The sequence below is a fragment of the Calypte anna genome, chromosome 3 (genome assembly GCF_003957555.1).
Source record: "Calypte anna isolate BGI_N300 chromosome 3, bCalAnn1_v1.p, whole genome shotgun sequence".
NCBI lineage: Eukaryota > Metazoa > Chordata > Aves > Apodiformes > Trochilidae > Calypte > Calypte anna.
This window is the reverse complement of record NC_044246.1, coordinates 39,195,240-39,218,301: the sequence shown is the minus strand read 5'-3', so window position 1 is coordinate 39,218,301 and position 23,062 is coordinate 39,195,240. Positions and strand designations below refer to the sequence as shown.

The 23,062-nt window shown below is 40.2% G+C and overlaps 1 protein-coding gene across 7 annotated transcripts in view; it reads right to left on the bottom strand.

The window, feature by feature from the left end:
• EHBP1 (EH domain binding protein 1) overlaps positions 1–23,062 on the bottom strand; it is a 221,909-nt gene that overhangs the window by 173,671 nt on the left and 25,176 nt on the right. For all 7 annotated transcript variants that reach the window (XM_030448584.1, XM_030448583.1, XM_030448582.1 and 4 more), the window contains 2 exons: positions 15,143–15,200; positions 3,829–3,924 (listed from right to left, as the gene is read on the bottom strand). In XM_030448584.1, coding sequence (XP_030304444.1) covers positions 3,829–3,924; positions 15,143–15,200 — 154 coding nt within the window. The remainder of the gene's footprint in view (positions 1–3,828; positions 3,925–15,142; positions 15,201–23,062) is intronic.

Here is a 23,062-nt window from a genome sequence, read left to right as displayed (position 1 = left end):
TGTTGCAATAGTACATTGGTGTAATAAACCATGCATATTAACTGACAAAACAAGTGGGTTTTGTAATCCAATGAAGCAAAGTCCACATTACTGCAGAAGAACAAACGTTTTTGCTTGGGAAGTTCACTTTGCTTTTAAACTAGAAGGTAAGCATGTTGCAACTTAAACCCTAATAGTACAATTCAGGTTTACTTAGCTTTGCTAAAAGCACTCAGCTTGCTTGGCAGAGAAAATTTCTTATTTAAAATCTCTCACAGTTGATGCAGCTCTGCATTTGTACATAAAACCATGGAAAAGTATACAAGTTTTCATATATGATGGTTAAACCTTGCTAATGCAGGGACTCTAGAAATGAACTTCTGGAGTGCAACCATGGAAAGAATAAAAAATAGGAATTCAGCTAGCTTTTCTGACTTCTGTGCATCTTCCCATGAAAGCACTACAAATCATGGACTTAAAATGCACAATAGGCTTATTGTTTCACAATATCCCTTTCTCTCCAGTTTGGTTGAAAAATCCAGGCAGAACATGGCAAAGTAAGAAGTTAAATTTTGAGAATAGATGGCACTTTTTACGTAATCAGCACTTCAGCCAGCTGGATGGGCAGGAGCTAGAACTAGTCAAGGGAAGCTAAATTACTATATCCATTTGATGTTTTTCCTCACATGACTCTAGAGCGTTATTAAATTTTATCAGCATCCCAGAATTAAATGAAATGCAACAAAATGCTTTCATTTATTTGAAGTGAAAGTTTTCCAAAATAAGGTTATCATCTCTCCAGCACTTAGCTCTGCCTACCTAAGAATTAATTATATTGTTGGAAAGAAGCTAACACCCAAAATAGGGATGTGCAGATAACGTAAAATATCTTGTCTGTTGACTGATCACAGGCACTTTGTTAGCCAGCTCTCAAGTACCCAGGGGTGACTACTGTAGAGGATATTCTTAACATTCTCATCAGCACTTGAAACCTTGACTTATCTCCTAATCCTACCAGCAACACATTTCAACAGCCACTTACAAATGCAGAGCCACTACTGTGTGAATCACTTCCCAAAACACGTAGCTGTCTTTTCTGGAGTCCGCTCTTTCTCTTCCCTGCACTTCTATTTCCAACAGCACCACTCTGCTAATTTGTTATCTGTGATTGCTACAAAGCTCTGTTGGAGCAACCTGCTCCCATCAGCAGGCTCTGACAGTGTGGACATGGAGCCAGCAGTTTCCTTTAGCTTCTTGATTTGTAGTGAAAGAAGACAACTACTGTTTGTTAAAGAACAAGGCCATGCTAAGTGTACTTACTGTGAAGTGCCAAACCTTCAGCAGTCACCATCCTCCTCAGGGGAGTGGCAGCTCAAGGGACTTCTACAGAAGTGCAAGATGAGCACTTTTTTTTGAGCACTCTTTTTCTGAGCCCTACTGCCTTCAGCATTTTTGCCTCACTCCTTCCAGAGGAAGGGATGATATAAGTACCTGACTTGTAAGTCAGCTCCCAAAAAGGCTGCAGTGTGCTATTACAAACTTCCCTTCCCACTGCTCTAGTGCTGACCAGTCAATGGGTCAGCTGTGCAAAAAAAGAGCTCGTTCTTTTTGACTGTCTTTGTCCAGAACGTACCAGCCAGAGAAATGTCAGCTCTCTGAGTGCCAAGACACACCTTGCACTACAGCTGTAGTGCCACTACATAACTGAACCAAAGCCAGAGGACTGGGCACAGTCTAAAGTACACTACCTGCAGTACCTAAACTAAACTACACTACAATACCAGGTATTCTGCCTGTCTGCCACATACCACTCACAGCTCATCTACCCAGGGAGGCTGCAGGTCCTGCACAGTCCCTACAGTGACTACCCAGCTAATTCAAAGCACACTGCTGCCTCACCTGCATAACCCTAGGAAAAAAAAAAGTGGGTTTGGCCACTCACAAGCAGTTTTGTTGGAGAAGCCAGAGGATCAGTCAGAGCAGATTTGCATAAAAGCTGCCTGACAACATGATGCTGCTTTGAGGGAACTCAGGTATCTTGATTATAAAAACCTGAGTTTGTTCCCCCAGAGACCAGCGTGCAGCATTCCCAGGAGGCATATCCTCTGAGTTTATTCAGGTTATTAACTTTCCTCTCTGACCAGCTCTTATTTTGGGCACGCTCATCTGGGGAAGAAGAGGAGGCAGCCCAGTGAAGCAGATCTGCCTGCAGAGTCACAGTGCTGGGTAAAATTAAGGTTGTAACAATACTCACCTCTGGCTCTGGAGGCCCTTCTCTGTCTGTCCCCTCACGCTCATTTTCAGTGGCACAACTGCAAGTTTGTTGTGCTGTACTACCAAATACAGCCCTGAAGCAGAGCACGGAGGAATAAAAAGGTATCATGGGATGGCAGGAAAAGGCTGGGAGACACTTTTACTCCAGAGCCACAGTATCACAGAGCTCCATCCAAAAGAAACAATTTCTTTTTCTTCATGTAGCATGTTATCACATACACAATCAAGCACTGCCTACATTTCTGCTTCGCTTTAAATGTTCAAAACATGAAGTAATATATACTGCATTACATAACCCTATTCAGATTATACAGACACACAGTGAAGTCACGTAATGGTGCTAAACTTCTTAATCCAAGTAGAGGCTCTTGAAGCATGCAAAAGCAAACGATTTTTATTAGTGGACTTTTGAACATCAGTTGAAGACTGTGTGTCTACTATGAGGAAAGAGAAATTTATGATACTTAGTATCACTGGCAAACTGTTTCTGTTCACTGGTGATCCCAAGGAGAGAGAGAGAGAAAAAAGACGGGAGGAGGGGAAAAAAAAAAAAAAAAAAACAAAACAAGAGAGAATCCCCTTTTTAAGGCTTAATGAACCAAGTAATAAATTCACAGTCTAAGACTACCAGAAACCATTTCTAAGCAGTTATTCAGGGAAGTCCCCAAGACAAAGAAATATAAATATTACTAATTAGAAAAAACTATGTTACTATTGCCCTAAGCTCTAAAGGAACAATTATAAATAAGAACAATTAGAGTGTGGAGATACCAGAGTAAAGAACAAAAAAAACCTAATGGAATGAAAATCCCAGAAATCTTCTGCCTCCCAGGCAGCCTCCTACACTGTCAGAAGTGCAAAGCTGTATTGTTTACCTTTATGCAGAAAGGGCTTTTCCCAATGATATTTAGGAAATAAGTCCTAGTATAACCATTGATTTCTTCTCCTGCTTCACTGCCACATAAATAAATTTATTTTTAAAGCAACAAAAGCAGTTCCTAAAACAAACAAAAAAATCCTCCCATAAAATCCTATGATTCTCTGTAGTACTCAAACACTCCAGTTCTACTCCAATGACTGCAATCACATAAGTAGTGGGATGGTTGTCTGGCATACTAAATACTGTGAAATTAAGAGCTGGATTCTGTTTCCTAGTCAGTAGTGTAAGAAATAGGGTCACTGCACTGCAACTGAAGAAGGAAGTCCTGAAAGAGCTGTGTTTTGACAACCTCTGGCTTACAGTATTTAAAGAATACCAACCAGACTATACCCCGTGCCAAGTGGTTACACATGTACTACGTGCACAATTACACATGTACTAAATTCTATGCCAAGGACTTGCCATAATCAGCTCAATGGAATATTTCAGTGTGTTAACTAAAATCCAAAAGCACGCTTTGGCAGAGAACAGACCATCCTTCTCTCCCAGATATAAGCTGGGGACATACGGCTGTTCAGTTAATGACTTAAACCCAGCAAGATTAGGCCTTTGCAATTATAAACTGACATTTCCAAACACTGTTTTTCATGCGCTGTTTCTGAAGCAGGAAAGATGATGCTTTTTAGAAAACATACCTTAAAAAGAGTCACAGTAATTTCAACATTTTCAGGAACAGGCCATACCACCACCCCGCGGTAGGGATTCTTGATTCCAGGCTGCCAGCTATGAGCCTAAAGGAAAAAACAAATAGTTGTCTTAAAGCCATTATTAAAGTGCTGATTCAACTCCCACAGGACCCAGCACATGTAGGTAGAAGTAACATATCACCAACTCCATAAAGACTGTGTTCTTAAACCAATGACTCTTGTAAACACTATAAAGGACATCATTAAGAATGACAATAAGAAACTCAGACCACTAGAAAGTTTGGTTTGTTTTTTTTTTTTCCACTGAGCTAAAGCTGTTCTTCACAAAATCCTATGCTCTCTCTTTTAAAATATCTAGCATAGGTCAGGACACTCTGAACCTTTCAAAAAAATTGAGGCTTTAAGGGCAGAGCTTCTGTAGCAAGATGAGCTTTATTTTGTTTTTCATTCAGAGGATGGAATGCATGTATTTAAAGAATACATGAGTACAGGACATAGTGCAGGCTTAACCGCATTTATACCTAAATGAAGTAAACATTTTTCTTTAAAAAAATGTGTTTCTTTAAAAAAACAAAACAAAACCCGATTATGTATAATATATCATAATTGCTAATAAAAGTAAAGATAATGAAAAATACAACAGTAAAATAGACAGAGAACTTGTCTGTCTTCAAGTATCAATTTGGATTGATGTATGGCCTATATTTACATTTTTACAGCTAGTCCTGAAAAACACTGTGTGTGAGCATTTCTGTTTTGGAATAAGTGGGCTTTTTTCCAAGCTCAACTTAATCCATTTTGTGATGCTGTAAAACAAACAAGGGAGGGATGCTGATGCACCAGTGAGCAGCATGGTGGTCATTAGAGATCTGTGGAAGTTCTATAAGGAAAGAATGTCTAACCTACTCACTGATGTCTGAAGCCAATTAACTTGGCTTTTGGCCTTTTTTCCTTAATCCTACAGCATCTCTTCTTGCAGTTTTATATTCCTCCCAATATTTCAGTGGCTATTAGAACAAATTTTTGCAATACTAAGGTTAGTAGGACTTGTGCTTTGGGTTCTCATGTAACCCAAGATAACCTGGGCAACTTTAACCATGACTCTGCTATACCCAAATGGGAAAGACAAGGCTTGTGAAGCAGTCCTATAATTCATTCAGAGGTAATAACTCTCTGCTGCTCTGTTCCATAAGCAATGCCTACTCCAGGTGCCAGGTTCATCCCTGACAGTCCCATCGCACATGCCTGCTGCTTCATGAGCCCTCAAACTCAGCTGGAGCCTGCAGCTTCACAGGTACTTGCTCTTACTCTAATCCCTCAATCCTCACAAAGCAGAGGTCTGCAGATTAACTACAAGTGACGATAATTGCTAAGGCAGTGGGGACAAGGAAAGGCAGGACAAAGGGAAAGGCAAAGGAGCTGGGAAGAGATGTGCAGCTGAGGAACAGAGAAGCTCCTGGCAGAACCCAGCCTGAACAGCCACCAGAAAAGACAGCCCTACCTGCCTTCACAGATGCATGCACACAGCACACTCATTTCCACCCTGGAGTTTTTATTTGCTTGCTGCATGCTGCCAGCTGTCCTGTGGTTTCATCACAAGTTTTTCCATCTTTTGTGTTCTGCTTAAAATCTCCAGCTCCCAAAGATGCCTAATTAGATTAGAAAATTCAGCAAGTTTCTGTGCTTCGTGCTTGCAGAGTAAATTTAAATAACATAATGTGGGGCATCTGAAGGAAGGAATTTCTTAAAAAGAACAACTTGAAAGAACCAGATTTCTACTATTTTTAATTCCATGAATTTCAGCCTAATCTCATTATTCTAAAGCAGGCCCAGATTAATTTCTGAATAACTGAGCAGACACCACTGCTCACAGCTCTACTCCACAAGTATATTTTATAAGAAAAAGATGTTTTGTGAGTAGCAAAACACACCACAGTAGTTGTCATTCCCTACCACAGTCAACCAAGCTCCAGCTTCACATCTCTCCCTTCCATAGGACCCACACTCCCCTGCATTATTCTCAGCTTGTCTGATGGGGACACTCAGCAGGCACAAGGCAGAGATCCAGAGGCAGACATATGCTCACCTGCCATAGCCTGTCCCTTGTGTAGCATCTGGTAAGATAAATCAACTTCTCCATAGGGGCACTCCATCCTCTTTCCAGATACCAATTTTAACAAAACTAACAAGAGCTCATGGCACCTCTGGAACCTGTACTTTCCTGCTGATTCTAGCCAATACTGACAATTAGGTCAAATTTTCAATGTCCAAGGTCCAAGCACTGACAGCCTGCTCAGCTGAGGATCACTTGGTTCCATTTATAAAGCAAACTAGAAAATAAGCATTCACTGGTACAGGCAAAGCTTTCTTCAAGCCCCTTATCAGCACTACTTCCCACTAGGAGAGTCAGTGAGGCACAATAAACACAGGCACAGATATACACGTATGATTTTCTGACACTGTGACAGGCATGTCACTGAAAGTAACAACCAGGAGACAAGCCTTAGCTAATGAGCTTTTAAAGGAAAGCTGTTCTGTGATCAGCTGAATGTTATTAAATCCTCCTTTGGCTTTGAAAAATAAAGACTGCACCACAAAAACAGCATGACAGAAAATGATAACATCAAAACTACATCGGGGTTGTTGGGAAGTAGAAAGGGAAAAGAAAAGGGGGGAAAATATAGAGAAAGGCTAACAATGATGTTAACTCAAAATTAACATGGAGAGTGCTATTCTAACATAGTATTTCTCATATATAGGACCTCTGTGCTGCAGTTTCCTGAAGTCACATCTGGCCTACATCAAATAACCTTTTCAACTTTCAAATTGTAAGCTTTGACTCCAATAAGTGAGCTGGATCAGGCCACCTCTGCACAGCAGAATTGCCAACACTTGCAGACAGGTGACTGCTGTCAGGGATCAGCCAAGGCAAGACATGGCATATGTGCAGTTCATTTCCACCCTAATCCACACCTCTTAGATTTCCCACAGGGTTGTGCCCTCTAGATAGACTTGTTTTTTCTGCATCTCCTACCAGTTTTCACTAGCCATATCCCCTTGTCTCTGAAGCCAAGACAAGAGAAGCAGCCAAGCTGGCCGTGGGTGTCTCACCCACAGCCCTCCACCACCCTGGACTCATCTTCTAAATCTCAGGGGCAAGAGCCACGGTCTAGAAAGAGAAGCAGAAATACTCTGTTGCATTTCAAGGAGAAACTCAACTCTGCCCTTCTACTGCCAGTGGAAAATGAGAGAAGACAACATAGCGTGACAGCTCTTAAATCAGGAAACAGGAGATACAGGAGGGGTTGCTGAAATATCCTATAAATAGAGTATGGCCATGAATGACATTGTCCAACCTACAGCATTGCTCTGGCACAAAACTGATGACTGTTGAGGGAGAAAGCTGTTTGTAACCCCACCTCCATGTCCTTTCCTCAGATTTGCAGAAGAACTTCAGGTTAGCTACCTAGTTTTGAGATTTTCCCCCACTTTTCTCTAAAACAATCCAGCCAGCCTGCTTTGAAATCTACCACATGCAATGTCGTGAACATGACAATTGTTCTGCGGTGCTAGACCTGAACTGATAGTCTTTATACCTCTGCAGTTTTGGCCTCTGGTCCAATCACATGGGAAAATCTTTAAAAATAGATCAAAATCAGCATAATTAAATAATCAGACAATTAAAATGTCCGTCACTCCATATCATGATGCACATAAAACACAAAGGGCTTACAAACTGTACTTAAAATCAGTGAAACACTTTAAAATACTGAATCTGCCATCACGCAGCTTTTAATTGTCAAAAATTTTAAACACAAAGAGCACATTTCTGGTGTTAGTGCAAATTTTCATCATTTCTTATTACTTCAGCTACTATCTGCAATGTACAGTCTCCCTACTCTTGGTAAGTCTCCACTTCTAGTTGTGCAAAAGAGCACTCTCACTTCTCTCACTTCATTGCACAGGCTACACAAACTCAAGCCTTGTTCTGCAGGAGTTTCTGCTGGGGAGCACACAGTGTGATTACCTTGCCTCTTCTCCCAGGCAGCTCTCAGTAAGACAAGAGGGCATGGACTTAAGTTCTGTCAGGGGAGGTTTAGGTTGGATATTAGGAAGAAATCTTATAAGGAGGGTGATCAGGCATTGGAATGGGCTGCCCAGAGAAGTGGTGGATTCTCTGTCCCTGGAGGTTTATAAGAAGAGACTGATGTGGCACACAGTGCCATGGTCTGGTAGCCACAGTGGTAGTGGATTAAGGGCTGGACTTGATGATCCCAGAGGCCCCTTCCAACCTTTCCAGATTCCGTGATTCTGTGACATGGCAGAGCTTTCCCAAATAGAAATACATTTCTGCAGAGCTGGAACAAACCAGGTAATTTTTGAAGCACCCTCCCCTCCTTCCAGTCTAAAACCAGTTACTATCAATTCTTTGTAATGTAAGGAAGTGTATAAACATTTATAAATCCAGCATCATCCTCTTGTAGGGAAAAGGAGGTAGCAAAACAAAAAAACCCTACCAAACCTACACTAGAATTTTTTAGCCAACTCTTGGAAAAAAACAAACAAGCAAACAAACAAACAAACAAAAAGCAAAACCAGAAACAACAACTAAATAACCCAAAGTGACTAAATATAAAACTTTCTTACAGACACTGCTCAGCTGTCTACATTATACAGCATAAAGACAGCCACAAATCACCAACTTTGGTTTCAAACATGAAGTTAATAAATGTCCCCACCAGCTGTTTATCACTTCATCATAGAGAAGGTAAGACAGATCAAATAAGGCAGGCAAATCAGCTAACTAGGGTACACTGTGGAAGTCACTTGCCTAACACCCAAAAGTGCTTAGGGCAGCTCAGCTTGCTAGGATAGTCCCTCTTCTCAAGTGCTATCCAGGCAGAATACTTAAAAGAGGAAGAAGGAAAAAAAATAATAACTCAAAGAGGAGGGGCTGACCTTAAGCAGCAGATCCCCCACCTGATGCTTCCAAGCCAGCAGAATGGTTTGTGAAGACTAAGCATTGCTCCAATTTCATCTGACGAGTCCCACCAAAACCATACAATATCTGGGGAAGCCAGAGATTAGTACAATCCAGCTGCTAAAAGACCCACTGGAAAAGGAACAGATTGGGTAAAGCCGCTGATTCCTCCACACCAAAGAAAACCTCAACTGGAAGTTTGTGGATGACTTCTTCTGTACCACAGCTCAGGATCACAAAAGGAAGAAACAAATTAAAGACCATACAGCTCCATACTACAGTTTGTATCCCCATGATCATCTTGAAGTCATTGTGCTTGGCCCTCCAGTTGAAGATGCTGGGCACCAAAACAACACTCCCATCAAACTTTTCCCCCAGGAAAGACTTAAAAATCCAGCATGGGCCAAAGAAGAAAGTTCAAAGCCCTGGAAACACCAGAGAGCCTTCATTCAACCCACTGCTGTTAGCACTCATTGAGAGCAGATGAGGAAACCAGCAAATTGCCACAAGTCTTCCCATTAATGTCTTCAATTCATTAGCACAGAAATGTGCTACAACTGTAATTATGCATCCACATATTACTGCTAAAAAGCTACAAGAAAGACTGCTAAGCTTGAAAAATGAGCAAAACATGATCTTCACTAAGGAACAGATTCTCTAGCACTGGGCTACCTTTTCAAACTTTATTTCACACATGCACATTCACAACATACTCCTTAAATACGTGATTCACAGGACTTCTTTCACTGCCAAAGACAGATGATGCTCGGATAAAGGGAGCTCTTTGCTTTCTCATCAAGCAGTTCCAAACCTTATCTACTGGGCTCCTTATCAAAAACCAAATTTACCTGAATGGAGATTTATATTTTGTCATCGTTTTCTGGGACATCCATTGGTGCACCTCATAACATCACCAAGATCTAACTTTATAGAATCTCTGGAGTAAAGAAGTATTATGGTCCTCAATCTACAAGCAGCAAAATAATAGCCACTTTCCACTAATTCTAAATGGTCTGCTTAAATCAGCTAGAACCTTGTTTTATAGGGCATGAAACAACTTTTTGTTTTGTTTCCCAAAGCAGATTTTTTTTACTTCAAGTGCAATGATGGATGCTCAACACTGCTGCAAGTCAATCCCCATGCCTCAGACCCCCACCAAATGGAAAGATTCATCAAATCTCACTTTATTGCTTTATCTAATCCCAGTTGGGAATTCTGTGCAAGGGGATGGGACAAAACTGAATTCCCCAAGGCAGCACTTAAACACATAACAGTGAGGCAGTGTTTTCTGTTCACAGCCTATAGCGTCTCAAACTCATGCCCACCCTAACCATTGCCTGATTAATGAGGCAGCAACACTACAGGAAAAAAAATTGCAATTGCCTCAAAGACTGTTATCATATGCCTCAGAGGGTATGCATTGGTCACTAGACTGACCTCACAACCCAACTTGATTTCTTTACTTTACTAATTAGCCAAGAAGCCCCAGAAGTGCTATTACTGAACCGTGTTGGTCCCTGGCAGCGATCAGCATGTCAGTCACAACACACCTTTCTCACTCCAGTTAGTACAAAAGCTGGCAGTCACAAGCAGAGCTGGCACTATGCAGCAAAGTAGCCACAAAAGGGAACAGATTGCCAAGGATAGCAAAACAGGTGACCTAACTGCTGCTTTATTGATGTCATATCCTTAAAAAAAGGGCTGAGCAAGATGCTGTTGTGGACAACAAATGATCCTTTTTACTCCCTACATATAGCTCCTTTTTATTCTCTGTCTCTGTTTCTTTTGACTCTGCTCCTACTTTTCAAGTCTTACTGCTCCCAACATTGTTCTTTCTCCTCTGTGTTTAAACAGTTTTTGATAAACCTGCAGCACAAGTACCGAAACCACAGGCAAGGCACCTTCCTCCAGCTTTGACACAAAAGGGATCTTTGAAGAGTAATTCTGTTAGGCTCTTGGAAGCAAGTGCAAATTTGATTCTTTAGAGGTGTATAATTCAACAGTTAGCCTGCATGCATTCACAGGAACTGCAGAAAGTACCTCCCTGACATCATGGCAACATCTCTTTTCAAATTGAAATTTCTTAGTTCAAAGCCTGGAAATGTGAGAGCATCTCAGTGAAATGAAGGTAAACATATTTAGAACATATTTTTCCCTCCTTCTACACTAAAACAAAGACACCACTCCCCCACTCACAAAAAAGAAGGCAAGGGCCTTAAAACCTGGCAGCAACATACCAGTGCAACAAGGTACCAAAGAAGAGCTAAGCAAGCCCACTGCTATGAGCTCCACCTTTGGTAAACTATGGAGAATAAAGACAACGTTTGCACCAGCAGATTGGCAATGTCCCCCCTCACACCCAAGCTGAAAGTTCATGTTGCTTTTATTATTGCTCAGGAAATTCTGCCAAACACAGCAAGACTACAAATCAGCATCTTCTATAAACTCGTGGCACACACAAAGGTGCCCAGCTATACCAAGCCATCTTGTCTTGACACACATCTTGAAAAGCAACAAAATAAGACTTGCCCAGAGAGAGGGGATCCCAGAATAGAGCTGTAAGTAACTTAAAGCTGCATTAAGGTCAGTAACTGTTGGATACACTTATGGGTCTCTATCCATCCACCAGACTGCCATTTAGATGCTCTAAATAATCACTGCAGTTCGTTTGTAACATTTTAAAACTTAATATGATTTAACATATCTACATTTCCTATGCTACCTTCATCAAAATAAGAACTAAAATATTCAGACTCCTGCATGTGATGTCTCCCATGATTTCCTCTAATTGAGGGACCACTTTAGTAGTTTACTTGGAGAGAAAGTATGTGGGCCATAAGGCATACAAAAACCATAGAAACACAAAAATAAGGGCTTCAAAGGATGTCAAGAACTCAACAGTATCTTAAGAGTTTATGTTGGTTAAGTAAGCCAGTTTGAATATGTGTCCATAAACACCATCAAACCATCTTCCAAGTAGTACCACACTTTGGAAGACTTATCTCTTGTACTTTCCCAGTACAAGAGAGACACGGAGCTACTGGAGTGTTCAGCAAAGAGCCATGAAAATGTTTAAGGGACTGGATCATCTCTCACAGGAGGAAAAGTACAGAGCTAGGATGGTTTGGTCTGGAGAAGGGTCAAGGAGGGATCTTATTGATGTATATTAACACCTGAAAGGAGAGTGCAAAGAGACAGTCAGGCTTGCTTTATTGTTGTGCAGTGACAGGACAAGAAGCAATGGAAGTGAAACAGGAGGCTCCCTCAGAGCATCAGGAAACACCTTTTCACCATGAGCTCAAGCCGTGGAGTCTCCCACCTTGGAGACATTCAACAGCTGTCTGAACAAGTGTCCTCTGCTTAAGCGGAGGGGTTGGACCAGACTCTTTCAACCTCAACCATCATGTGAGTCTGTGAAATGAGACAGGGATATGCCTCATTATCAATAACAATCTGGAAATCTCAGAAAAGAAACAATAACCTCCAAAGAAGTCTTTACAGCCTCTTTACAGTAAGGCAAGACCTCACCCCTCTTCTCCTCATCCCTCTCCTCCTCCTTCTCAAAGAAAACAGACAATTATTAATGCTTTGTACTCACCGACCCCAGTGGCCATCAAAAATAAATAAGAGGAAATACTCATTTGACTTGCTTCCAAAAGAGCAATTAGATGAAACAAATATGTTGAATAAAGTATTTTGCTGGCAGGATGAGTTAGCAATCAAGAACATCTATTGACCGACAGACTTGGACTCAAACAGCTTAAGTCATATCAACTAGCCAAGCTTTAAAATTAACTCTATTTAGTCAGGGCCACTCAGTCTCTTTCGAAGTACCTTTGTGGGATGTTAGTAAGCATCATCAGTTTTTTGCAAAAGACTTTTCTGAGCCTTGGGTAAATATGCCAGTTTCCCCATGAACTGCTTCCACTGCCTGGTAACCAAAAGATGGGACACTCACAGGAGGACGTACCCTGAAGCTTCATGGCCCAGACAAGAAAACTTCAAGCCCCAGAAGCTGCTATACTGTCAGAAAATTCTTGTGCCTCATGGCACGAAATTCATGGACAAATACTATGCTTTTCACAATTTTATTTAGGATTATAATGCTTGTGCACGTATTGAATTTACAGTTCTATATTATCTTTTCTCTCTGTGTTCTACAGAAATTAAACACAGTTTTAAAAGTTACTGAAATGCAAGCAATGACAGATGCCATACATCAGCAGTTACTGCCTGTATATACACCATGCTATAAAATCAAGGTAACTTGAGCTAGTTTGTTGTCTAAATGAGAGGTGTTCCTGCCCAGGGCAGGGAGGTTGGAATAGATGATTTCTAAAGGTTCCTTCCAGCCTAAGCCATTCTATGATTCTGTGACCCCTCAATGAAAGTGAAACAGTCTGACTGGCTTTGCTGGAGAGTATAAACATGGAACAGGAGCAGTTATTTTGGAAACAGTGCCAGACTAAGTTCACACCCTTGTTTACTCACTACGCAACACCTCTGGGTTTTCATACCCTAAAGCAGAATTTAGGATGCACACAACAGAGGAGGCATTTGGTTGAAGTTATTTTCAGTCAGTAACTAGTCTTCAGATAAAACAGCTTAGAAGAGCTTAGGCCTCAAGTTAAGAGAAAAAACACAGCAAATATGCACAGCAATCAGAAAAAGAACTCAGAAAAAGAAGAACAACAGTATAAAAACTCTAAAGTCTCTCCCAAATGGGTAGGAAACTGTATATCACATTCTGTAAACATTCAAGTGCTTTGACAGTGCAATTATTTCAGGATATCGTCTTTATTGTGTGTGCCATCTCTCCACCATCGCAGAGTTCTTGGAAATACAGTTACATGCATGCACCAAAAAAAGGAGCTTAGACCACCTCTATTAATCTGCAGTGTTAAAGAATTATTAAAAGACTGAGTTTTAAAACTTCCCTCTAAACAAGATTATGTGCTGCAAACCCAACCAGGGTATAAAACACTACAGGTTTTGTGAGAGGGATGAGCAAGTGCAGCTGAGATATCTTGAAGAAGAGATGCTCCTGGGAAGGAAGGAAACCAGCACGTGCTCCTTCACCTGCAAACCTGCTCAGTGGTTAGGACACTTTCCCCGGCTCATTCTCAAGCTTTTGGACAGATAGGGAATAGCCCTACACCAGAGGATGCAAGGCAACAAAATAAATCCTGCAATATGACCAGCATTCAAAGGCCTTTGCTTGTCTGCTGTACACATGAATTAGGCTCCCCACCTCCTGGGCAACTCCTGTCTGCTAGAATTGACAGAAGATTTTAATCTGGTCGGTCAATAATGCAATACCATACAAGACAATACATATTAGAGACTGCAAAGGTTTAGAAATGGATGCCATTATTTCAAGCTTAGTGTAAATGGAGACTGGAGTGTTGTGGGTTTTTTTCAGTTTCATTTTTCATGGAAAACAAACCACACATCCAGACTGTCTGGCCTTGCCCTTCACCCCAGACCCAGAGGAGACTCCATTAAGGCTAACTGCATCTCACTGTCAGAGCAGTAAAATTCAGCAATCTAGACAAGCTGATCACAATTTAACAAAGAGACAGGAGTCTCATATTTACTTCAGATTTCTTACTAGAGGAAGAAACGTAAGGTAAAACACACAGAAGAGAGGGCTACTCTGCTTCAATCTTTTACACACCAAAAACCCCAACCAGACGCAAGGCAGTACTTCATGAATGCCCAAATACTGCAGAGGTTTCAGGTGAAGCTTCAGTTTCCTCAGGCTAACAAGTCATTATCCATAACATACAAATTCACATGCTTTCTCCCAGTATTTGTAGAAATAACATGTTAAAAATAAATTCTTGTATACACTGCTGGCTGAAAGAGCCTGCATTTACTCTTTTTTATTTGTTGTATTTTCTAATTGTGAAACATCCTCTAAACAGACTTTATCTCCGTATTGCAGTGATGTCAGATTCTTTATTACTCTTTAAAATTATTATATTTAATACACTTCTCACTAGAAGTGTATTAGTGAAGTGAAAGAGATTCCCCTTTCTAATTAGGTCTATCAATTAATAAATGAACTCAAACTGATGATGACACAGTTCTGCTAAACAAATAAATGAAGCTGAAATGAGAGTTAAGTGTTTTCATAAATTAGCATTAACCAACAACAGCTTATTCCGGGCTTTATAGCTAAACTCAGTTAAAAAGAAAAGAAAAATAATTAAAGTATTTCTCACTAATGTTGCTGCTCCCTGCACTCTAGAAACCAGTAGCTCAAAGAGATGACCCTGCCTGTCACTAAAGCTGGGACTTAGTAAGTAATCAACTAACCTTAGAGGATTTTCTTCGGCTTCTTCTTGTCCAGACGACCACCAGTTTATCTGGCTGCCTGTTGAAGATAAGGAAGAAACAAAAAGATAAATATGTAAACAGTTTTAATATAAACTCTTGCAACACATAATTATATCCTTAGAGGATACAGAACCTCCTAAAATAGTTCATCTAAAAACCACTCTCAGCATCAGTCATTTCATAAGAAAAATAATGCTGTATTTGTAGAAAAAGGCTGCCCTCCAATCTGCATACTGTAATCCTTCTTCTCCTGCTCTCCTTGCCTGTGGACACCTGCCCAGAGCCAGCAGCACACCAGAGCAGAAGCTCTTCCATGGGGCAGAGAAGAGGATCCAGCCCCTTTAAAGATACCTTAGAAACCATACTGCACCCAAAGTAAACACCAATGCAAGTTCTAGTTTGAATTTCAAAGCAGACAAAAGTCCTGCTAAGTAACAGAACTATTTTACCTCCAAAGAAATTTTTTTCCATACTTAAATCCTTCATACAACAGGAGAATCAAGTCCTTTATTCAGCAGAGCTCTCAAAGCTGTTTGATATTTCTAGTGGATGGAAAACCCCCAGTTAACAACACTTCCAGAAAAAACTGTCTTCTCTTTAAATTTCAACTGAATGTCAATTAAATTGCAATAGTCTCTCAGTAATTTTTTTTATATTAACCTAACTTCCAGGCTCTCTTTTGTTGTTTGTGGGTTTTGTTTTTTTGGTTTTGTTTTTTTCAGGGGGGGGTGGTGGTTTTCTGTTTTTACTGTTGTTGTCATTTTCCCCCATGATGCATTTCCCATTGTATGAGCACTGTATGATCCCACTTCCAGACTCACAACCTCTCTTCCGGAGACTCCTGACCCTCTGTTCTGGTCTGGGTTTCCAGCTGATGACCCAGCTTCCATCAACAAGCCTGACTGCAAATCCACCCACAAACAACTTCCAACAGAGTTCACATCTCCACTTAAAATTACTAAAGCTGTGACTCCGCTTGGAAAAAAATAGCTACTCAGAGTTTTGAGACACTAGTGTAAGAGTCCCTCCATTTCTAAAGCCAACAGTAAAACTTATTTCCTGTTAAAAAAAAACCAACAACATAGGCAAAAAACCAGATGTTACATACAAGAAGTCAAGATACAATACATACAAATAATTCATTAAAAGATGCACCCCAAAGAAATCCACACAATTATCCTGAAAAAAATAAGTAAAATGTGTTTTAAAAAAATGTATTCATACTGCTATCCTAAGTATTTCATCACAGGAAGACTGTATCTACTTCATAACTTTTAAAATTAAAACCTGAGTGGTTTAACAGTCTGAGAGGTCATTTTGAGCACCAAAGTGCTTGCCACCCCATTATATAGCTTTTCACCATTTCTGCAGGCTACGATAAAACTAATATATCACCCTCAGGGTATGATATATACCCCACTAGAACACTCCTGAAAAACAGAGTTAAAGGCTGATCTTGTGGAGGAAATTAGGTCATTGGCTTCTATTTGCTATTCGGTATTTCGCCTTATTCCTTCAATGTATCTCTTAATTTCTACATTGGGATAAACTGAAAGTGAAATAATCTATGGAATTTAAACTGGGTAAAATTCACTCTGATGGCTTGTTTAGGTGACCTAAATTGTAAGTTGGCTCCGTCTGCAGCTTCTCCTGCAAAATCTTCCTTAGAAATGAGGTCATCTTGTCATACTTCGAAAGCTCTTAGCTCACTTGGTGGTGTGCATGTTAGGTTCTCATCTGTCAGCATACAAACCCATTCACTTTGATGGGAGCTGTGTTTGTGCCACCAGAAGAAAAAAAAAACCAAGTACCTCCAAGCAATTTCCTTAAAACAAACCAACCCAAACCCATGCCTACAATAAACAAGTTTTTTCCAGAGTTATTTCACTTTGAACTTTAAAGCTGACTTACTCTCATTTCAGAAACCAGCTCATAAACCAAATTTAATTTAACCTTGATTCATTCAGTCCTGAACTTGTCTCTGAGCATAAAACTGTGCCAAACAAAAGCAGAAGAAAAAAAGAAAAAAAAGAAGATGCATTTCTGCAGTACCAGTGTCCACACAAAAGATGAGCCCTTCTGTGAGAGCACAACTCTGTCCCATAAGTCAACACAAATAGGAGCTTCATTAGGAAAAGACAGGACAATACTTGCAGAGGTTAACAAGAAGAACACAAGTCCACACTGCCACCAGCTCTCCACCTCTTCTCACTCTCATCTAAAGGAACATGGTGCTCAGCAGCATGTTTCCTCTCTCCTCTTTCTCACCAGGGCAGCCAGCTGCTGTACTTGCCTACTCAGGTCTACAGGAACACCAGATATCAGATAACATGGTATCCTTAATAGTTCTTAAAACACTGGAGTCCCAAAAGATGTATTTCAAGAGAAAATTTCCACAAGTTTTCATCAGAAGAGTACTCTGGTCTCCAGAGAACATTTGAGAGGCTAAGAAGTATCCTACCCAAGTCTCTTACTTTCTTGATGTTCCATCTTTGGTAACAGCACTTTGTTCTTCTAGATCTATGATCTTGTCTTATTTAACTTGGCATCAAAAGTGATTTTTTCTTACAACGGTACTGGATCATCTATCTCACTGGAGTGGGGGTGGAAACATGCCACAAGCTGAAAAAGTGAAGCAGCATACCTAGCCCCACGGGGTACCAACATCTAAACCAGAATGCTAGCCCTGATGGAGATGGCCCAAGGACAGTCCTACATATATGCAAACAAATAGGCCAAGAGAAGCCAGACAGCAAAGTGAGGAAACAGAAGTGTCAGTGCCAAAATGAGCTGATTCAAAGCAGGACTGAATCCACACCTACATTTCTGCAAGACAGATAGTCTTTCATTACAGAGTACCCTAGAAAAGACCCACAGCTATGCCGTATGCATAAAAAAAACAAAACAAAAAACAGTAAAGAAGAGGCTATAGGTAGACAACAGTTATTCTCAAAAACCTAAGCACCATAAAAAACAATTGCCAAGGGTTGACACACTCCAGCATGGAAATACTTCCAGATGTGGACTAAAAACTAAATAAATCAGAGATGGGCAATGAAACAAACAGTCACATCCTGCATGTGTCCCAGGTTTGTAACTGACATTTAATTCTAATTTTTTCGGTTTAAACCATGCCCATTGCTTTTACACAGGTTTTCAGAGACAGCTAGTGCTTCAGTGCAGTTTTCCAGTGGGAGATGCATCTGTGTCACATACACACACAGTTATCACCAAGCCTGGATATATTTCCCAGTTTAAAGAACTACCCCTGCCAGGAATACAAAGAAACACACCAAGATGAAAAAGCCAACTAGAGCCTTAATTCATATTAAGAAGACCAAGCCATGCTGATGAGAGAACATGGCCAGCACTTGCTCCCTTAGATTCTTTCACCAGTGTATTTATTTTGTTAAGGACCAAGTACACTTTGCTCTTTCAGCTTCAAGTATAAGAGCAGTCGACATCCAGAGGTACTTTGCCAAAATGAAACAAAGAATGTCATCATTATATGGAGGAAGAAAATTTAGCAAAATAGAATGGGGAGAGGAGGGAGGAGAAGAAAATATCTAAGGGATGAATTTTCCCACCAAGTATAGCCAAATGCTCAACTGAAAGAAAACGTAAAGAACAGATTTTCATAGGGGGTTTCTTCAAGAAAGTAAAAATCCTGCAATTTAATAATATCTCCATAGAACCGTTTTAAAAAGTAAGTCAAAATCAACCTTCTCATCCACAATCTGTTTACTACTCTGTTATGCCAATATGCTTCTAAAAAAAGAAGAGTTCATATTTTAATCAGCAAATTTGCATTTGAGGTTATTAGTGATATCTCAAAGCTAGGAAACAGCCAAATCCACACAATGCAGTTTTCTCACTTAAAGCATTGAAGTAACATTTCCTACTTCTGACTTCTCTCCTCCTTCAACATCATAAACCTAGGCTGCTCATTAACTAACAATAAAAGCAGATTAAATCCCTTCTCAAGACTTAAGATGAAGATCAGTTTTACTATCCTTTATAAGTTCACTTTATAAACTCAGAGACTGTTCCAAATACCAAACCAACAATAGTAGCATGCTAAGCAAATTCTGATGTTCACCTATTAAAAAAAAAAAAAATTTGTTTCTTCTGTCGCACGAACAGTATTTTTAATTTTCTATTTTAGATAGTAGCTTGTTCAGCTCCAGCAAAGCCAGTATATTTAAGGTAAGGAAAAACATACCTGTAACTCTAATACAATGGGACTTGGGTGGGAGAAAGATCTGTGTTTTAGCAGAAATTACATACCCATACTAACTAATTGCTTCAGTCTATGCAACTCAACACCACCAACCTTTCAGTGGGAGTATTTTAATACTATACTAAATTATTGCCTTGGTGGTGCTTTGTATTTCACTCCATTCTAGTACACAGCATGGCCAAAATCATAGCAGTCCCCTAGAAGAGGGAGAAGCAGGAAGCCAGCAGCAGTGGGGCACTGGACACTGCCACCATAAAAGGCAGGAACACAGCAGGAGGTACTAAAGGATAGAGCCAGGATCCAAAAAATTAATATTTTAGAAAGCCTACCATAAACTTGTACTTGTTACTTATTCATTTTTGTGTGGTTCACAAGAAACTATTCCTGAAGAAAGGCAATTTGTAGTAGTAAACTTATTTTTTACAAATGAAACTTACTCAGCAAAGAAACAGGGAAGATGACTGTGGATCAGAAAAAGAGCTTCATACCTGCATCCTAAGCAACTAAAATGAGATTTAAAATAGAGATTGGCAAAATATCTGTCACTCAAAAGAATGCCTGCTTTTTCTATTCAGATGGAAGCCATGATTCTGGTTTCCTCAATTCTCCCATTGAAACAGCTGATTTTAAAAAAACAACACTGGAACCAGACTTTCCAACATCCACAAATTTTAAATAAAGTAATAAAAACATTCCACAGACTGGAAAAAACTATGTCATCTGATCATCTACTTATATGCTGCAGAATTTACCAACTGAAAAGGAGGTTGTGCAAGATTCAAGGCCTTCTGGGATTTGGTTTGATCATTCCAGGAACTATTTGGCACAATACTTTGATTACAGAACTCTTCAAATATAATTTGTGAAAGAAGGACATAAAAGGTATCAGTCTCCTGATAGTTCTTGTTTGTAAACCTTGAAGCAAAAGAAAACAACATTAACCAGAACTTATTTCTCCATCAAATTTACCACTCTGTAACAGCAAACTACAATAGACCTGCCTTTAGAATCTGTTGTTGTAAAGAGCTGCAAATGCACTAGACTTTAATTATGGCCACTGAAGCAAATGGTGAGACCAATTATTAACAACCCTTTCCTGAAAGGATTTAAAATAGTTGACAGCATTTGTTTGTAACAAGGTATCATTAAGTTAATAACATCCAACAATCTTCAAATGCCTGTAATGCACAGAGCAATTTTTTTGTATGTAAATAGATCACTACAGCCTGCACATTTGTTTGGCATCAAATTGCCCAAGTGTTGGGGTTTGCCATTTTTTTTTTATTTTTGCTTTTGTTGTTGCTGAGCTTGTTTTAATATTACTGTGTTTTATTTGAACTGCATTAATTATTACTGGCTGCTAGATTGCTCTTGTGAAGCAAGCCTAAAAGAGTATAATTAACACAAGAAGCAGTGGTGTTCTCACAACACCATACAGATGCACCTATTGAAGGCTAAAAATAATTATTTGATGACTAATCTCAAAGTACTCCTGATCAGAATTGTTTTTTACCTTTTTTCCCCTCTGCATTGTCCATACTGGCATGACATGCAAGGTTTTCATCAGGAAGCAACGCTCTGTACCCACCAACACACAGCTTTCCACATGACTGCTGAAATCCTATCAAGGCTTATAAGTCTCTTAAAAATAAGTGTGATGGGTTTTACACCACCATTAATTTGGGATAAATATTACTTTTCCTCATTTTATAGCTAAATACTTTGAAAAGCTTGATTTGCAGTGCAGTCTTCTGCACTGGGGCCTTCTCTGTGCCATGCATTACCATTAGCCAAAGAACTGATCAAGCAACAGCCCAAGCCTTGAACTATTTTTTTTTTTCCTTCAGAATTTCCTGTAGGTCATGAGCAATGAAATTCCACAGCTGCCTACAGCTCCTGGAAGTGAAGTCATCACTGATGCTTTAAACAGGTCTAGAGATGCGGTAAGAATGATGTCATGTTGATGAATTTGCCAATTCACTGAGAGAAGGTACAGCACTGATTGCAAATGGCAGAAACATTAAGAAGAAAATAAAATGCCATGCAGTGAAAACTCATCTGAGCTAACTGTAAGATGAAGTACATGATGAGATGAAGCTTAGTATTTCAGGAAGGGCTATAGGGTTTTCTAACCTACACGCTACTTACGTCGGTAACTTCCATGATGGAGGTTATGTGTATTCATAGAATCATAGAATTGGCTGGGTTGGAAGGGACCTCAGAGATCATCAAGTCCAACCCTTGAACCACCATTGCGGTTACCAGACCATGGCACTGAGTGCCACATCCAGTCTCTTTTTAAATATCTCCAGGGATGGAGAATCCACTACTTCCCTGGGCAGCCCATTCCAATGTCTGATCACCCTCTCGGTAAAGAAATTCTTTCTAATATCTAACCTAAACTTCCCCTGGCACAACTTAAGACCATGCCCTCTTGTCTTGTTGAAAGTCGTCTGGGAAAAGAGACCAACCCCCCCCTGGCTACACCCTCCTTTCAGGGAGTTGTAGAGAGTGATGAGGTCTCCCCTGAGCCGCCTCTTCTTTAGGCTGAACAGCCCCAGCTCCCTCAGTCTCTCCTCATAGGGTCTGTGCTCGAGTCCCTTCACCAGCCTGGTTGCCCTCCTTTGGACCCGCTCCAGGACCTTGAATTGTTCAAATAGTGGCACAAGATGTCAAGGAACACCACCAGCAAATTAAGGTAGGATGGCTGACACGTTCACCTGGCCTGGCTGTTTCCACTGCCCCACCACAGACTCACACATAAGGCCTGTGAGCAGACTTCTGACCCATCTCACAGCAGCACGTCAGGCTCTTTATCAATCACAATATCACTCTCCTCTAATTCATAGAGGAATATGAACCAAACCCCTGAAATAAGACAAAGATTGTTCTTCCCTGACTGCAACCAGAATTGCAGGCTGGAAAATTAAAGGCTGGAAAATTCAAGAGAGAAAACATTAAAACAGGCACAGCAAGCTGACACCATAGCTGAGATCCTCTCACTTCTGAGTCTTCACTTTCTACACTTAACACAGGAAATTCCTCCTTCACTTCTTCCCACCAGGGGTCTATGTATTTTTGCAAGACACAAGCTGACAAAAGACCAGGATTTGTCCTTGTAAACTGATTGGCCTCTATCAAGATGCAAGTCTCAGAATCATACTTTGCTTTTCAGAAGAAGTTCTAGCCTGTCTTTACTTGTTTTAAACAAAATGGGGACAAAGCAAGATACCATGACTATTTTGCAAGTGCAGTCAGACCTACTCAATCTGAACAGCATCTGTTTGGGAGGCTGAGCATGGAATGTGTAGCATCTACTGCTAACGACTTGGTTTCCTTAAACCAAACACAAACGAAGTTTGCAGAATGAGCTGGATTAAACAAAGCCCAAGTTCATCCATTATGCAGAAGAAGTCACAAGGACAGATTCAGCTTCATTTTTCAAGAAGTTATTGTAAGAAAGAATCTTGAGAAAAAAAAACTTGACAGGACTATCTGGCAAAATCTGAAGCTTTTTGCAACATAATTTTATATTGCAGAACACACGATCTGAATCTATTCTTCAGAAGTTAAGTTTTCTAATGTTCTTTTGGCAGTACCAGGAGGCTGACTGGAGAAGTCCCCAGATTTTATGCCACAACCAGCTGCCCTTTATGTAG